This window comes from Phragmites australis, chromosome 18, assembly GCF_958298935.1.
Source record: "Phragmites australis chromosome 18, lpPhrAust1.1, whole genome shotgun sequence".
In the NCBI taxonomy this organism is placed as follows: Eukaryota; Viridiplantae; Streptophyta; class Magnoliopsida; order Poales; family Poaceae; genus Phragmites; species Phragmites australis.
In genome coordinates, this window is record NC_084938.1 from 27,427,949 (window position 1) to 27,445,297 (window position 17,349).

The 17,349-nt window shown below is 42.3% G+C and overlaps 3 protein-coding genes across 7 annotated transcripts; all 3 read left to right on the plus strand.

The window, feature by feature from the left end:
* Positions 1–759: 759 nt before the first annotated feature.
* On the plus strand, positions 760–2,475 carry LOC133899406 (large ribosomal subunit protein uL30y-like). Its single transcript, XM_062340396.1, has 4 exons — positions 760–1,187; positions 1,310–1,447; positions 1,530–1,632; positions 2,105–2,475. Exons 1-4 carry the CDS (start codon positions 898–900, stop codon positions 2,318–2,320), a joined length of 747 nt encoding a protein of 248 aa, XP_062196380.1. The 5' UTR covers positions 760–897; the 3' UTR covers positions 2,321–2,475.
* A 533-nt stretch (positions 2,476–3,008) lies between these two features.
* LOC133899666 (uncharacterized) lies at positions 3,009–6,853 on the plus strand. The gene is made up of 7 exons (XM_062340694.1): positions 3,009–3,375; positions 3,705–3,774; positions 3,895–4,054; positions 4,345–4,426; positions 4,512–4,728; positions 6,087–6,151; positions 6,359–6,853. Exons 1-7 carry the CDS (start codon positions 3,298–3,300, stop codon positions 6,611–6,613), a joined length of 927 nt encoding a protein of 308 aa, XP_062196678.1. The 5' UTR covers positions 3,009–3,297; the 3' UTR covers positions 6,614–6,853.
* A 1,123-nt stretch (positions 6,854–7,976) lies between these two features.
* Positions 7,977–17,135, plus strand: LOC133898477 (ubiquitin-like domain-containing protein CIP73). 5 transcript variants are annotated; one of them, XM_062339191.1, is made up of 19 exons: positions 7,977–8,282; positions 8,412–8,592; positions 8,685–8,814; positions 9,008–9,125; positions 9,624–9,719; positions 10,386–10,429; positions 10,705–10,773; positions 10,855–11,001; positions 11,084–11,153; positions 11,233–11,384; positions 13,043–13,207; positions 13,289–13,360; positions 13,446–13,587; positions 14,200–14,793; positions 14,883–15,196; positions 15,339–15,956; positions 16,291–16,446; positions 16,618–16,733; positions 16,814–17,135. In XM_062339191.1, the coding sequence occupies exons 3-18, from the start codon at positions 8,686–8,688 to the stop codon at positions 16,690–16,692; spliced, it is 2,961 nt and encodes a 986-aa protein (XP_062195175.1). In that variant the 5' UTR covers positions 7,977–8,282; positions 8,412–8,592; position 8,685; the 3' UTR covers positions 16,693–16,733; positions 16,814–17,135. The 5 variants fall into 5 exon arrangements, with proteins under 5 accessions (XP_062195175.1, XP_062195173.1, XP_062195174.1 ...); XM_062339189.1 differs by having other exon boundaries at positions 8,480–8,592; XM_062339190.1 differs by having other exon boundaries at positions 8,480–8,592; positions 16,854–17,135.
* Positions 17,136–17,349: the final 214 nt, after the last annotated feature.

The following is a 17,349-nucleotide window of genomic DNA, read 5'->3' on the forward strand; positions in this document are numbered from 1 at the left end:
TAAATATAATAATATAAATATAAATTTAAAATATAGAAATATGAATGTGTTATGAGAGTACAGTGAAGAAATATGTTGTGCGCGATATTAGATGGGTAAAAAAAATAAGAAAATTATCCACTAATTTTTCTCCTAATTTTTTATTTACTTTTATTAGTAAAATATGTCTTATATCCGTAGCTGAGACGGTAGACTACAGGATGAGAATAAATAGAAAAATAAGTAAATTATTTAAATTTTAGAGATTTTATTAAATAGAAAGAGAATAAGAAAAAAAATAATATAAGAATTAACTCGTATTTTATATCATAGAGATAGAATCGTTAGCCCCTCATTAGCTCCTTCCAAAAGTAAGATGTTTGTTTCCAAAAGTAGGATGTTTGTTTAGGTTTTTAGTTTTTGCGGGCTAGAAGCCAAACAAGCATACCTGTCTTATAAAAGTATTCAGCTCATTCTATTTAGGAAATGAAAAAAAAATTAGAGGCACGTTAAGGATTTTCACTAAACATTGCCAAAAAAAATAGTCACTAAACCAAATCATGCAAAAATTGTTCAATGCACCATTTTGCTATATCTATACCCCCAGATGAACTAACTGTATCCACCATGTTCTTGTCCACTCAATCATCAGACTGACCGTTCAAAAGAGCACGAGAATCGGCCCAGCCCTTTGTAATAGCCGGACTGGGCCCGTTATGTCTTATTGGGCCCACTCTGCATCAGCCCAGCCCACCAATTGACCTTAACACCCCAGCAGCAGCAAAAAAATCCTTGCGACTCCCAAACCCTCCCCTCCTCTTCCCGGCCGCCGCCGCCGCTTCCGACCTAAGCGGGTTCCACGCCGCCGGCCGAGCCCGCCTGAAGGAAGAACTCGTAGCGGCACGGTTACCGGCACCGATGGCGGAGGAGGGGACCCCGCAGCAGCTGCCGTTCGTGAAGGAGACGGTGCTGAAGAAGCGGAAGGAGAACGAGGCATGGGCCGTCAAGAACCGGGAGCGCAAGGCGGCCAAGAGGCAGCGCCGCCGCGACGAAGGCAAGGGCACCATTAAGCGGCCTGAGGAATTCGTCAGGGAGTTCCGCAACAAGGAGCTCGACTTCCGACGGATGAGGACGCGCCTCAAGGTCCGCAAGCAGCCGCCCGCCGAGGGGCTCAGCTCCAAACTCATCTTCGCGATTCGCATCCCTGGGTCGGTAGCCGTAGCGGAAGAACCCCCCCCCCCCCTCCTGTTTCAGAAACAATTTCGTGCAAGTTTATTGCTTTGATTCGTGACGGTTCTTAACAACTAACAATTTTTTTGTGTGATTGCAGCACTGTGGACTTGCATCCGCACATTAAGAAGGTCTTGAGGAAGCTGCGGCTGACGCAGGTCCTCGTCGGCGTGTTCCTGAAGGCCACTGAATTAACTCTGAAGAGGCTCCTTGTTGTTGAACCGTTTGTCACCTACGGGTAACTGAATGAAAACAGTCTTTTAGATGTAGTGGTGCATCGTTTTGTTGTTTTTTTATGTTTTACTGTTGTGTAACAATAGGTTCCCGAACTTGAAGAATGTGAAGGAGCTTATTTACAAGAAGGGCCGTGGGTTCTGGGACAAGGAGCCTTTCCCTCTTACCAGCAATGATCTAATTGAGAAGGTAGTCTTCTGTCACATCTTATAAAGATTGAGGATATGAGCAAATTTCTGTTCAGGGAGTTATTCATTGCCCAATAAGTACGGGAAGTATTAGTAAGACGTAGCCCGTTATATATCTATATCTGTCCGTTCTCTCTTACTTCAGCGATCAGAATATTTTCCAGAGAAATTAAAGTATGTTATCTGAAACTTGAATTACTTTAGTTGATGTTTCTGAATCACTAGAATGTATTAGGTTCAGAAGACCCTGATATCACAAACTAAAACACTTCAATGATAAACTCCATTATTATGTGCAGCATTGCAGAAGTACTATTTTCTTGAATCCTGCCACCAGTGAAAATTTTCAGTTTGTGTGGTGATTCTTATGCTTTTGCAAAGATGATGGGCTTCTCCTTTCTTGTGTGTTCTATTTCTTATGGATTTCGTAATGTACACTGAACGACCATCATTTGCGTCTTTCCTGAAAACAGGCTCTTGGAGATCATGGCATCATATGCTTGGAAGACATTGTGCACGAAATTTCCACAGTTGGGCCACACTTTCGAGAAGCATCAAGCTTCCTCATGCCCTTCAAGCTCAAGTGTCCAGAGAGAAGGCTGCAGATGAAGAAGAAACCCTACAAGGATGGTGGTGACTCGGGCAACCGTGGGGATAAAATCAACGAACTAATCGAAAAGTTGAACTAAAGGCAGAGCCATGTCTGCAGAGGTCCTTGTCTGACAAGTGATGGATCCATTACCTTATCAGTTTTGTAATATCATAGCTGAATGTACCTTTAATTTTGAAACCCTACCTGAATCCTCGGTGTCAGATTATGAAATAGCAGAATCTGGTTTCATCTCCCGGCCTTGTGATCATTCTGAGCCTTGGTTGATTTATGGTGTTTCACTGAACCTAACCGTTAACAATGTTCTTTGTGTTGACCAGCTGGTATGAGATGTGAAGTTCCAGCATACTGCGATGAAGAACGCTTGTCTTGGTTCTTTATGGTGTCTTATTATGCTGCATTTTCGTTGACGGAAGCTCTTCATGCTGTGCCTATTGATACCATATATGTCCAGTCTATAATGTACAAGGCCATTTCTGGGAAATGCATTTTCACTGACGGAAGTTCTTGCAATTGGCATTACCATTAGCAAATGAATCTTGTTTGTTGAGCACACTTGATACTTTTGCTGCAGTGCATTTGCTTTGCTGGAGTACGAAACCCCTGTGTCTAAGAGTGGCATTTTAGAGTTGCATCAGAGTCGAAGCCCACTCATATCGGTGCTAACAAAAAAAAAAACAATTTTCTCCGTGGAGCAGGTGTTGTGCCTGCCTGCGTTGCATTCTGGCGCTTGTCAAAACGTGCGCATTGCTGCTCCGATGCGCTCGTACGCATGGTTTGGCCGCCGTCGGTGCTCGAGCCGGTGGCCGTGCGCCCCTGCCGAGTGCCCGGCTGACCAGCCTCACGGCATGTCCGCCGTTCGATGGCCACAGCTCGTCCCAGCCACGGCCACTGCCTGGACGGTGGTAGTTGGTCCGTGTCTCGTCCTTGCATTGCCCACCAAACGAACCCTTCCAGACGATCCCTTCGGCTTCCTCTTCGTTCCCACTCGCCGCGCTCCCCTCCCTCTGCCCCCAATTGCTCCCGCCCGTGCGAGTTCTGGCGGCGGCTGGGAGGATGGCCTCTGCGGCATCGGCGCCGGTGTTCGAGAGCCTGGCCGGGATCCGAGCCATCGCCGAGTCCGGCCGCTTCAAGGCAAGCTCCCCACCCCACCTCCCCAGGCACCAATCTACCAGCGTTGCCCACAATTACTCCAACCCCTTGCGTTGCCCGGTCTTGTCACTGTAGAAGTAGTAGCGCTGGGGTCTTGGGATGTCCCCAGAGATCATGCGTGGGAGGCCGGGACGCCGATTCCGATCACCGGGTCACGAATACGGTGGAGGGGGAAAAATCCCAATTGGAAACGGGGGGAAACTTGGTTCATCTTGCAATGCATCTCTTGACGTGTGAAGGAATTAGAATATGTTCATCCTTGCCATTTGCTACTGCTACATGCTCATTTGTTTACAGCTAAATCTTGGCAGGCGTGGTTCCTGGACCAGTTTGGCGTTCTCCACGACGGGAAGAAGCCGTATCCGGGCGCCATTTTGGCATGTAGGTTGGCGCAGACACTGTGCTGTGTGACTTGTAGTGTTCAGTATGCATTTGGCCATTTGCCTTCTTTGTATTGCAGTGCTGTGCTAGTTGAGTGAAGTGTCAGTATGGTTGTTGCAGTGGAGAAGCTCGCCCGGAACGGTGCAAAGATGGTGATAATCAGCAATTCCTCCAGGCGGTCATCTGTAACCATGGAGAAGTTAAAGAGCCTTGGATTCGACACGTCTTGTTTCCTCACGACCATCACCAGCGGGGAGCTCACACATCAACACCTTCAGAAGTAAGTCTGCCAGCAGAAATTTTAGTTGTGCTTCGTCCTTTAGAAGTGCAAAAGTCGGTACATGTGATGAGTATGATAGGCTTAAAATTACCTTTACCATTTACTGGTTTTTGAGGGTTTCATTTTATATTGGACTGCACAGAGCAAGCAATGCCTATGATTACATACTACCAAGTAGAGGGGTTTCTTTTTCTTGTACTTAGTTTGAGACTAGATCTTGTAACAATTATGTGTTTGCCTAATACGACTTACTCAGAAATCCCCTTTTCGATTTTATTTAATGAATATAGGAGAAATGACCCATGGTTTGCAGCCCTTGGAAGAAAGTGTACCCATATCACATGGGGCAATCGAGGCGCAATTTCTCTGGAGGTTTGTTGTCCTGCCACTTCTCCTTAGCATTGGAATGGATTTGATCTAATCAATATTTTCTTGTCTCCTCCTTTTCTCCTACTAGGGCCTTGGTTTGCAAGTTGTGAACAATGTAGATGATGCAGACTTTATATTAGCCCATGGTACTGAAGCCCTTGGTTCACCTTCTGGTGATCCTCTTCCCAAAAGTATTGAGGAGCTTGAGCAGGTTCTAATGCTTAGCCTAGAAAAGCGACTTCCAATGGTGGTAGCTAATCCAGATTATGTCACTGTTGAAGCTCGAGATCTGCGCATCATGCCTGGTATGATCAATTATCATGACATTTTCCAAATATTAATGTTGCTTAACTAGAAATGGATCTGCTTGGCTGCACTATATTGACGCTGGCTATGCACACAATTAGATTAACTGCAAGCGCACGGGTCAATGTAGCAATTCCCTTATCCAAGGTTTATCGAACTTAGAGAACAAGTGGATCAAAGATTTAGCTAAAGGAAACATATACTAACTAAACAAAGGTTGATTGTAAAGGGATTGGATCCCAGAAAACACGGTGGATGGTTGTAGGGTTGTAAGCAGATAGATAAAGCGGTCTTCCCTAGGATTTAGGTTCAAAAGCATGCAAAGATTAGATTAAATTGTCTACTATCACTGCTTAACGGTTACGCTGTAGATGAAGAGGTTTGCCTCGCACCGGGTGTCACGTAGGAAAGGTATGCAAAGATCATCTACAAACGCACTATAACGATGCTATCGGTACATGAGCTTAAACACCATGTTTACACTTATCTACTAGAGTATCCTTTGAATTCAAGATACAAGTAATGAGGTGCACATCGCATAGATTGAACAGCTCAAACAAACACGATTATCGCCACAGAGTTACATGCAAGATCCCCAACATCCCGGGGAAGAGCAAAGAGATTAACCCATAATTGATCGAGAATACATGACATAAGATAAAGTAGAGCCTCTCTGAAGGATGCCTGTCTAAAAGGACATACAATTGGCCGCCAGGACACTATTGCCGAGCAGCGCAGGGTGGGTGCCGTGCGGCACTCTCCTGTATTGTGCGATCTCGCCTCCGGTTTCGCCAATAATGATGCCCTTGAGATTTCTAACCCTAATGCGGGCCTCACCTTTGTCGTGTGAAGGGTTCTAGAAACCCTAAGTCGTTCCAAGTTGACTTACATGAAGAAGATGGGCCATGTGGGCCTCACCTCACCTTGTGCAGGTGTCGCGTCACACTGGTGGGGGGGGGGGTACCATGCGCACCTTCCTGTTCTGGGCTGTGTGGCCCAGGTCTTCTAAGTAGGCCTTGATATTATCTTCCTTGTGATGTTGGTCCTCCGAAATTCCCTCGCTTTGCTGTGAATCTTCCACGATCTTTTCATTGTGTCGATTTCACTATACAAAACACAAAACACAATATGTCGCAAAATAGGATTAACATTTAGACGCCAAATGGCATTTATGATGAAATAATGACAATATATTTACTATATTTAATATAAAAGATGTATATAACTAGCGTCATCACACTACAGCTTTAGATATTGTTTATTTGGAGTATGATGGAAAGCTTTTGCTCAGTATGCAAGGCTATGCTGCCTTTCACTTCTTGTTATTAACACAAATGCCTCTTTTTTTCTCTTTCAGGCACTCTGGCAGCCAAGTACGAGAGTCTTGGTGGTGAAGTGAAATGGATGGGGAAGCCTGATAAGGTAATTAACTAATCATGGCATATCTACTCAATGTGGATTGAAGAAAAGGTCAACTATCTCAACATGATACATAGTTGAAATGGCACTCAAAGAATATGATGCACCACAAGCTTTTGCACTTATGATCGTAGCTTTTATAGTATTTTACCTGCTAAATAGGCGGTAAGAGCCTCTTGTTAGTTTTCTAATATGTCATGTTTTTCTCAGGTGATCTATACGTCAGCGATGTCCCTAGCAGGTGTTGATGCTCATGAATGTATCATGGTGGGTGATTCACTTCACCACGACATCAAAGGGGCAAATGCATCAGGAATCGCATCTGTGTTCATTACGGGAGGGATTCATGCGGCTGAACTTGGACTCAGTGAATTTGGAGAAACTGCTGGGGATGATGCTGTCAAAACACTCTGTAGCAAGCATGGATCATATCCCTCTTATGTTTTGCCTTCATTTACATGGTAGAAACATGGCCTAGTTTCTATTATTATTATTTTGAGGTGAAAGTGTAGCTTCAGGTACACCCTTAACACCAGAAAGTGATTTAGGCCAATACTGCTTTGGAAGTGTGCCACAGGTGGATGATCATGCCCTTAGAGGCATTACTGTATTGTACTTAATTACTACGATTGTCCAATAATCATTGTGAATTTGATCAATAGAAACTGGATGCAGCTATGAAGTTAAATTTTTAAGAGAAGGTAATTGCTTGGTTTGCCACGTTTGCCACTCCAGTTTCCTTTCTCTAGTCTATTTCTTTTAAATTATCCTAGAAGTTCTTCAGCAATTGATATTGTTTCATTTAAATTAAATTGAAAATGGGTTAGATGCTAAAAGAGCAAACTGATATCTAAATTGTACTTAAACAAAGCTTCGAAAAAAAGTTGCGCCTCAAAATTCTTGTGAAGTTAAAGTCAAATAAGGCCCTCTGGAAGATAGGATTAATTAGCGTTTTTAATGTATTTTCGTGATTATGTTCTTGTTTCGGAGGGTGAATTCATCAAGCTTGATCAACCATCAACTAACACTCATAATGCGGGAGGGTTTGGTCCGGGGATGCAAAAACAGTGCGTAGAGTAAGTTGAAACATTCTCCAACCATAGTATCCTAGTTAACTAGATTTAGACCCACGATTATAAAAATGAGAATAATTTTAAGGCCACCGCCACACAAATAAAGAAGTCATATCCATCCATCGTAATTTTCTTTCCCAAACCTTTTCTTGGACCACTTAATGCATTGGTTTTTAATAGCTATAGCTAAAAAATTTAATTTGCGTTTTTGAAAAGTTTTTTAGCATATAGCCAGACCAGAAATATTATTTTAAAAACGTCATTTGTGAAAAAAATATGCCAATTTTAGACACACGTCTTTCAAATTTCCAATGCAAAAGGAAAATGATTGCGAAGATATAGGATATTTATTTCCAAGGCCATCATGCATGTTATCTTCAATATTGAATTTTTCTATTATTAGAGCTCTCGCTTCTTCACCACGCATTCCTTTCCTCAACTTTTTACCGTAGTAACTATCATTATTACATTCAGAATTTTTCGGATGTCGAATTGCAACCCTTTCATCATAAACTAATCTTTGCTATCCCGTTCTCTCACCATCGTGCATATCATGATCTTTTGTTTTTATTATCTATTTGACTATTTTACAATGGTTATGCAAATTGCCTTAAAAAACTTATACAACACGAGTTTAAGTTAAAAATATAAAATTTATCAAGAAACTTATGATACACCTAAGGTATAACAAATACAAAGAAAATAACATGAAAAAGCAAAAAAAAAATCTCCATAGTCCTTGCAATTTGCCACCCTCAGCTCCCATCGCCCAAGCCAAGGATCATCGTCGACACATCGTCTCCTCCCCTCCCCAAAACCAAGCCAGCCGTCGGGTGGAAGTTTCCAGAACCGCCCGCACACGCTCCCCTCTCTCTAATACCTTCCTCCTCGCTGACGCCTCTCCATCCCAGGTCGCAACCCTTAGTCTCTCCACCCAAGTCTTCTCTTGTCGGAGCCGTCGCCCTCCTCGCCGCCCCGCCGCCGCCCTCTGCTGGTGCCCGACCGCCGTTGAGTGGAGATCCATCTCCCGTCCGCACTCGGATCGATCTCTTTTCTCGTCGGTGAGTAACCCTAGCCTGCTCGGACGGATTGTTGTAGGAGGCTAAGAGTTCGTTTTGTTCTAGGGGACCGTTCCTTCGCTGTGGTTGTGAACTGTCGAGTCCAAATCTCGCTTCCTCCCCCATTGATAGGTTCGGGTTTGTGTGCCGCCTGGTGCCCTGATAATCCAGTCTAATCCATTCATCCGTGGTGCGATCAGGTTGTTGCACATCAGTGCTCTGGATAAATCTAGCCGGGGCTCGAGGAGGTCGCGTAGCAGGGAGCAGCTGGTTCATAAGCTTCAGTGGGAAGGAACTAGAAGCCTACAGAAAAGTACGCGCTTTTCCATAGAACACATAAGAATTTGAGTAGTTTGCGGTTTCTGTGGCATCTGCTCTTTGTATCAATCATTTCCTGCTGTGTAGGATGGCTGATGATGCTTCGCATGGGGCCAGCAGTTCAACTGTGAAACCTGCTGATGATCCAGAGTCTACCATTGAGATCAACATCAAGACCCTGGATTCACAAGTCCACAAACTTCGTGTGAAGAAGAATGTAAGAAGTCTCTTACCTTCTTGACATTTTGTTTTGTGTCTGTCTGTTTGTTGGCTGTTGAACTATTGTGAAGTGATATGAACTCTATAAAATGCTCGATCCTATGTTGATTTGTAATTCTTGTAGTTAGAATCAGGAGAGCAAATGTTTCTATGTGCAATGTTTCGGGAAGAACTAATTGCCACATCTTTAGGTGCCTGTTTCGGTTCTAAAACAGAAGATAGTTGATACAACTGGGGTTCCTCTGGATCAGCAGCGGTTGATTTTTAGAGGAAGAGTCTTAAAGGATGATCACCTCCTATCAGAATACCGTAACCTTTGTGTCCGTGCATTTTTTTCTGATGAGTTGTACTATACATTATACTTCATGTTTCCTTATTAGCTTTTTTTTTTTTCTAATTGCTTAGTTATGTGTCATGACATTTAATGACAGCATAATTTATTTTTCTGAGCTGTAATGGTGATTTGCTGACTGACAGAAGCAGAATATTTACTTGTGGGGTGGTTAAGAGGTTGTTCAATGCCGGTTTAAGTGCATTCTCAGTTGATTTTATATGCAACCCTATACAGATATCATGGGACTGTGCGGAGGTTGTGTAGATTATTGGTTTTCATCACTTGGTGGTTGGATTTGTCATTTATAAAGGAATGTACCATCTTATTAATTTTGATTGAAATTTGTCATTTATATAAACATCTTTCTTTTCCTGGTTGTGTGTTTTTAAATTGCTTTGTTGCGCCATTCGTCTTTGTATGTGTTTGTTGCTCTCCATCAAGATTCTATCATCTTTATCCTTGACAACCTCAAGATTTGGAAGATGGATATACATTGCATCTGGTTGCTCGGCGTGCAGCTGAAGCCCAGCATTCTTCTGGGACTTCTGAAGGAAACACCCATGCTAATGGTAAGTCAGATCTGTGGTTGCTTTGAAAACTACATCATCAATCCTAAAGCACCAAGTATTTGGATATGCTGACATGATGTTTCTCCTGCTTGATGCCTTACTCTGCATATCCGTCATTAGGAAATCAAACAATTTTTAAAATCTTGGGTATGATATTTTTCAGCCCTGAAAGTGCTGCAAAAATATTGCTAGTTATGATGAGTAGCAAATTCTGCAGGCTGATTAAAGTTCTTACTTAAGCATCCGAGAGATGTCAAGATGGGCATGTACAATTGCCTGGTTTATGTTTTTTCTTCAGCATGTGAACTATGAGCGCCACTATTCAACTTGTTTTCCATGTTAACATTGGTTCTTTGCGGGTACCCAGGTATGCACTACTGGTCAACTTGAGTAACAGTGCCGCAGGGCGCACAGTCCCCTCAAAATAATAAAAAAGGAACAACATCAATGATATGGTGACAACTTTACTGGACCTGAAGCATTTTTTGTGCCTTTATTATTTTTAGATGTAATTGATTGTCACTGAATTCTACAGCTACCTTTTGATCCTTACCTTATTGGTTGGTGTTGAATCCAACAGATCCCTGTTGGTGCTTAGGTTATGACTACAAGAAGATGCTGGGCATGGGCCTGATAAATACTTTTACATTGTTGTTCTTTGTGCAGTAAATGTTGCTGGAAATGGAGGGTTATTGGACGATATTTCCAGGGTATGCTTCTTTCATTGTTGTATGTGTCTTGATGAAGTTGACCGATTTGCTTAGCTCTTGGTTATGGCTACATTTTGATTGTATTTTTTTGAATTACTTTTTTATTGACTCTCTTCCAAGAAATTATAGAGGCTCTGTATTCTGATGGTATGGTAGATGACATGGCTAGGGTATATGGTTTGTTCTAGCGTTCTGTATATTTGTCGAAATAGATGCCAATTGCTTGACTTGTCAAATACTCAAATGGTATTCTCTAATCCTTCTACTGTTTGCAGAGTGTTCGGGATCTTCTTGGTTCCTTAGGTGTTGCGATGTCTGGTGGTGTCACCAACACGGCATTTTCGGTAATGAGGCAGTTCTTCTTAAGATCTAATGAGGGTTCTCGAGACATCTCAGATTTTAATTATTTATGGCTGCTTAATCAGGTTCCTTTGGCTACTGCACCAGAAGGGGCCAATAATGTCCCTGGAGGAACTCAGCCATTGAACCCAGCACAACCAGGATTTTCGGTTCTGAACCATCAAATCCATGTAACGCAACTTCAACCAGCAGGAGCTATTCCTCGCAACATGGTAGATGTGTTATCTTTCTTGTTGTTCCTCCTGTTTTTCAATTTGTATAACATTGTTTTGATTTTATAATCAATGGGGACAGTTTATTCCGGATTCTCTGACGACTCTTTCGGAGTATATGGAGCGCATGGACCAAGTATTACAGAATAATGGTATCATAGTTTTCTTAAAGTTGTATTATTATTGTTTGTCATCAAAGATTGTGATATTCATTTTATGCTATAAATGAAGGTACTCCACCATCCAGGGATTCAGAAGGCCAGCAACGACCAGTGGCTGGTGATGCTAATCTAAACCCAAGATTTCCAAGTCCTGAGGTTTTGGCTCAAGTTATTGAAAGAGCCCAACAACTTCTTGGTGGCAGTGCAGCTCCTGCTCTTTCTGTATGTCACTTCTCTTCTGTAGTTATGTTCTGTACGGCTGTACCTTTTACTTCACAATGTTAATCAATCCACAAATGATTTACGGTCTTCGACGATGATATTTTGTTCATCTAATATACCCTCCCTGGTTAATGTTAAGTTCTGCAACCTTTTTTTTCCCCTTCTATTCCGATTGTTGTTGTTTAAAGTTAAACACATTTATTACCATTTTTGCGTATTTATGGGTTGTCTATGGGAATCTAAATAAATTGAAAGACTTGTAAAAAATTCCTCTTGATCATTCCTAATGGGAAAGGGTAGCAGATAGATAAATGAGTTCGCCCTCTCTCCGGAGGCTCTGAACCTTCTTTCTATCTATTTTCTGCTTGCTTATTGATGTGACATGGGCGGGCATTATATAGCCAGCCAGAACTCCACTAACAAATCTAATCCAATCCTAACTAACCAAATCTGCTAACAATCTTATCTAATCTTGACTTAGACAATCTTGACTTAGACTCTAAGGAAACTACTAATCCTATCTCATGGCTTTGCCGTGCGCCGTGTGCTCCCTTGTCGTGCTCTGCCGAGCAGGCCCTGACCCAGCCCATAACACCTAACCTCAACCATGCCTGGTCAAGGCATAAATTATGCCCTGGCTTCAAGGTTAAATTATCAGGTCCTATGCAACTTTACAACATAATTTATGTTCACCGTTCACTGTTTAGTGTTTGCATGATTTCATATTAGAGTAGGTCTTCCCTTTTGTTCATGTTGGGCTGTTGGCTTTGTTGCTTCTTTATGCAAAGGTGCTGTTGAGTTGTATGGTTCAGTTTTGTGGCACATTTTTAACCAGTATTTTTATATATTTCCTGTTGTTTAAGCCTTTAAGGGCATGCAGTGTGTTTGGTTCGTGCCCAAAGTCCCATACCCGCCTTGCCAAGCTTTGGCTAGGCCCAATAATTGGCACTCATTTGAATTTTGGCAAGCCAATACCTCCTTTGTTATATCCTTGCATTTCTTGCTAATCCTTTGCCAAATTGTGGGAATAAAAACCTTGGCCAAATTTTTGGCAACGCTAGATCAGGCACAAACAAAACAAGCCCATAGTTTTTATCACGTCGCTTATTTGAGTTCTCGATGTCCCAGTGTCTGGAGGCGCACAACAGGGACCCTTCGACTGGGTAGGAGGGAAGTCTTGTTATAGTCCCAGGTCCCGTCCGCTGCAATCCGAAGCTTGCAGTTGCTGCTCTTGCCAGTTGCCACCAGCCTAGTCTCTGCTGTCGCCGTCGCTGCTGCTTCTCGCAGATTGAGGATGAGCCAGAGAAGCAGTGGCAGAAAAAGAAGCACCGTAAGAGGATGAGGTAGATGAATAAGATGCCTGTGTGGGAGTTCTGGCTGGAAGTAGACAGCATAGGAGGCATTGGAGCTTTGGAGGAGGATGGTACTTAGATGTTGGGCTTGAGTCGGTAGAGGCCAATCTCTCTTCTGGTTTCTTTCTCTCTGCTACATGTGCTTGAGTCAGTAGAATCCTGTGTCTTGGCGGGATGCAACTTGGTTTATGTTATTACATATTGTGAAAGATACCCGATGAACTTCTGAACTGATAGATGCAAACTTTTCTTTGGACATCTGTAAGAAGATATTTGATGAATTCCTGAATTGATATTCTGTTTCAGCACGTTGTACAACGTATTCGGAGCAATGGTGGCACTGGGGATTCATCTATTCGTCGTGAGATCCAGAATGAATCGGTTCAGTTGGGAATTGCAATGCAACATTTGGGTGCTATGCTTTTCGAGCTTGGTCGGACAATGATGATGCTTCGCACGGGGCCATCTCCTGTATGCATAATATGTTCTGTAATGTTGTGTAACTATCTTTTTGCATGTTCCGACAATTTTGAAAGCTTGTCAATTTTGCAGTCTGAGGCTTTTGTAAATGCTGGACCTGCTGTTTATATAAACTCCACAGGACCAAATCCAATCATGGTTCAGGTGATAAATTGTTACACTTTTTTCATGTTGGTTTTGATGGTCAGAGCACTCTAATAATAGCAACACATTTTCTCTCTTTGTGCAGCCATCTTTTCAAAATACTCCTCCTTTTGGAGTATCCAACATACCAGTTCTGGGTCGAGTTTCTGGTGCTTTTGGTATTGTTAATCCTTCTCGGTCATCTGGTTTTGGAGATCCTTTTCGAAACATCAATGTCCCTACTAGTGGTAAGGTCACATTTCTACTATTGTTCCACTCTTGTTAGGGTCTTGAGCTGAAGGAGGAAGCTGCCACAAACTTGAGCTCCTCTGAACAAATTGTTTCTGTGTTGGATTGTTAGACAGGCTTAAGTTCTGTTTTTAATGAGAATCAAGTTGCCTCTATGGCATATTATAAACTGTAATACCCTGTAAACTGAACTTTTGTATTTTCTTAATTGTACTATACAACTGTTCATGATTTGTTTGAGGATGTTAGATATTAAACATCTCATAGCCTAATATCATGAAATGGATCTACCTTATAAAACTTTGATGACCGATATGCTGGCATAAAATGGATAATAGTATGTAATACTATGTATACTTAATAATATGGTAGTTCAAATTAGTGTTAGTTGCGGTATCTTTCAGATATGATTCATGAGTGTCCTCAATGTACTTGCTAGATCAATAACCTGTTCTCAATATCTTCTGGAATATCCCACAGAGTTCTTTCATACCTAGCAATTTATATTTTGGTGCTATCTGAAATCTGACTTCCTAATTGAATGCTTTTCACATTTGTGTGTCTAGTGGTCTTCCCCTAACTGTTATTTCTTTTCCCATACCCTCACTTAGGTTCCTCTGCAGCAAGCGGTTCATCTGCTGGTATGGCCACCACTTCTATTGGTATGGTTGTCAACAGGGACCGCCAAGATGCAGTAAGAACTCAAGGAGGTAACCCGTCTGGTAACTCAGCTGCAACACATGGATTGCCAACAAGAACAGTTGTTGCAGCTATTCCAGCACAGTCCTCTGTCGAGGCTCCAAACCATGTCCTAAGTGTTTTCCTGCCTGTTCAAGTGAGGGGTCAAGTTGCAGTGCCTAATCAATCAACCTCTTCTCAAGGTTCTCAGACCTCAGAGGGCAATGGATCTCAACAAAATTCAACATCTGCTGTTCCACAAGCTTCTGTAGGTGGTGTTGCTGGTATTCCTTCTATAGTGGCACAGGTGACTGCACATGTAGCCAATGCATTGGCTGCGAATGCGCCAGGCCAGGTTTCATCATCTGCACAGAACACAGCAGACCAGGGATCTCACCCAACCACAGACAGCAGAGCTGGTGAGCTGAGTTCTTCAACATCAACAACCACACAGCTGCACAATGAGCCCTCAGGTTCAAATCATGGTCAAACTTCATTAAATGTGCAATCTCATGCGTCTGAACCAGGTATTTTTTACTAATTTGCTATCTGGAGTTTTCTTCTCTACAACTTTACTGATATTCACCATTCCTGTTGTTTTAATTGCTGCTGTTAGGTACTTGTGGTTCCAATTTGACATCTCAAGGCAGCAATACTGTATATGTTCCCAGTGTCAACATTATTCAACAGCATCCACAAACGGAAGATACCCATGGAGATAATGTTAGATTGTCTTGTGAGGAACTAGCAACAGCCAACTTATCAGGAGACCCCACAGCCATCTGTGCTCCTGATATTCCTTTGGGCGTATCAGCTGAAAGTTCTGCACTGAAGAATGAATCCTCAGATGGAGTGGGTTCACAGTCCCTTAAGTCTTCTGCAAGTGGCAGGTCCGAACCGTTAGGTCTTGGTGGAGGCCTGATTCCGAAGGTATTAATTAATTGAGTTTAAACGCTTTAACCTGTTGGGATTCTAGTATTAGTCAGTCTGCATTTTGATGTCAATTATATCTGCAAGTCATAGATTTGGAGTTTGTTGTGGTTGGCTGTAATGTAATTGCTTCTTTTAACAGCACTTTCAGAGACGGAGCAGAACAGCAAAGCCACCTGGGAGCACAACTGATCCTGGTAGGGATTCCTCTTCTGCTAGCCAAAACCAAGATTCTGTTATGCTGGCCCAGCAGTTTCTGCAAGGTTTCGCTTCACAGAATACTAATGCAAGCAGAGGCAACACCACCGACTCTGCCCCCCCTTCCTCTACGCCACAGCCTACTGGAGTGCCTCCGAGAAGACAGGGTGGTGAAGGACAACCTGATGTCAGCAGCATGATATCTGGGATGCTCAACAACCCAGTTTTCGGCAACCTATTGTCAAATGTAGCTACACAAGCAGGGGGTTCGAGAGCTGATTTGAGGAGCGTGATGGAGGGATTACAGAGCCCTGCTATTGTAGATACTATAAGCAATATCATGCAGAATGTGGATGAGCAAGACCTTGGGTCCATGTTTGGTTCAGGGAGGGGGCAAAGTGGCATGGACTTGTCTAGAATGTTGCAGCAAATGATGCCGGTTGTATCCCAAGTTCTTGGTGGAGCAGGGGCTCGTCCTGTTGGTGCAAATAGTGGAGAATCTAGATCACCGCCGTGGCGCAATGACAGTGTAGAAGGAAATGATTTAGATGTCAGCTCTCAGGTAAGCTGTTCTGTTGAGTAAAGAATTGTCGTATCTGCATTTTTTCTGTAAAGTTATGTATGTCGCCTGTGCTTTATGGTTGGTTTGCGGAGCAATCTTGTATCAACGAATTGTTGGTCAGTATTGCTTTTCATATACGATACTGATATTATTCTTTGATGCAAAGAGCTGAGAAGGGTTAATATAATATTAGGGCATATTTATTTATTTGTTCATTGACACACTCAAATTATCAGTAAATTTAGTCAGCCCTATTGAATATATGTTGTACTGCAGTTAATGTGGAACCCTTGATCCTCTGTGGAATATCTCATGTTTTGTATTCAATGGTCAGATTGATCTTCAACAAGCTCGTCAACGCATTGAACACCATGAATCTCCAGAGAATATCTTCAGTGCTGTCCTTGAAACTGCCGCTCAGGCTTATGGCGAAGATGACAGCATTCAAGGCATGCTTGAAGAGCTTGTCAGTGATCCAGAGCTTACCAATGTATGTTCTCTACAAATTTTAAAACTACATTGAAGCCCAGTACAAAATATATATATATATATATATATATATATATATCAAGTTCTGTTACATTTAGAAGTTTTATAACTTGTTTTCTTTCTAATGTTAGCCAGTTAACCCTATTTTCCTGCAATAAACGTTATTACTTAGGACTACTTGAAACTTTTGGTCCAACAAGTTCGGCAGAGGATACAATCAGAGTCGCAGTCGAGGAGCCAGTCTTGAAGCATAATAGGAGAGGTGATCCGGGAGATATGGGCCTCAAGGTTACAACCTGTAAACCGTGCAGTTCCACTTGCTGAAATATTTATTGTTAACTTTATTTTATTTTGACACTTAAATTTAGGTCTCAATTTAGAGTTTGACATGGGGCCAGAATTTTCCAGGACGCCCTGGCTATTGCAGATCAACTCCCAGAGCTGCTGTACCTTGAAAGCGTCTGTCTGCCTACTAGCACATGCAACCACACGTCAGGCGAGGCAAAACTGTTATGAACAGACACCCATTTAAGTTAAATATGTGATTAATTAGTGATTAAACTATTATTAGCAATTATAACAATAGGACACCTATTTGGGTGGAACTGCCACCGATTGGACATGTATTTGTCCCTTACCATGTATGTATTTGTGTAAACTCATCAATAAAAAAAAAGAGATTTTCTGATTCTTAAAAGACTACTTAGAACATATTATCAGCGCATAGTTTTATCACTGAGCAACAATAGAGAAGAAAAACAGGGCTATTCTCTATCACCAACAAACAGAGACTCGAAGGTTCCTCTCAGATCAAGGTAAATAAAAGAAAGAGATTGTCTCATCTTCAACCATCAGTGAAGTTTTTCATTGCTTAATGGATTCGGAGACTGTCGTTCTCCAGCAC

What these genes read in the sequence shown, in the direction of transcription:
- LOC133899406 (XM_062340396.1), top strand. Translation starts at nt 898, where the DNA reads ATGGCGGAGGAGGGGACCCCGCAGCAGCTGCCGTTCGTGAAGGAGACG. An exon ending in TTCGCGATTCGCATCCCTGG is followed by an intron (nt 1,188 to 1,309) that starts GTCGGTAGCCGT and finishes GTGTGATTGCAG; the next exon opens with CACTGTGGACTTGCATCCGC. An exon ending in GAACCGTTTGTCACCTACGG is followed by an intron (nt 1,448 to 1,529) that starts GTAACTGAATGA and finishes GTGTAACAATAG; the next exon opens with GTTCCCGAACTTGAAGAATG.
- LOC133899666 (XM_062340694.1), top strand. Translation starts at nt 3,298, where the DNA reads ATGGCCTCTGCGGCATCGGCGCCGGTGTTCGAGAGCCTGGCCGGGATC. An exon ending in CCGAGTCCGGCCGCTTCAAG is followed by an intron (nt 3,376 to 3,704) that starts GCAAGCTCCCCA and finishes AAATCTTGGCAG; the next exon opens with GCGTGGTTCCTGGACCAGTT. An exon ending in GGATGGGGAAGCCTGATAAG is followed by an intron (nt 6,152 to 6,358) that starts GTAATTAACTAA and finishes TGTTTTTCTCAG; the next exon opens with GTGATCTATACGTCAGCGAT.
- LOC133898477 (XM_062339191.1), top strand. Translation starts at nt 8,686, where the DNA reads ATGGCTGATGATGCTTCGCATGGGGCCAGCAGTTCAACTGTGAAACCT. An exon ending in TCACCTCCTATCAGAATACC is followed by an intron (nt 9,126 to 9,623) that starts GTAACCTTTGTG and finishes GACAACCTCAAG; the next exon opens with ATTTGGAAGATGGATATACA. An exon ending in TATTGGACGATATTTCCAGG is followed by an intron (nt 10,430 to 10,704) that starts GTATGCTTCTTT and finishes TACTGTTTGCAG; the next exon opens with AGTGTTCGGGATCTTCTTGG.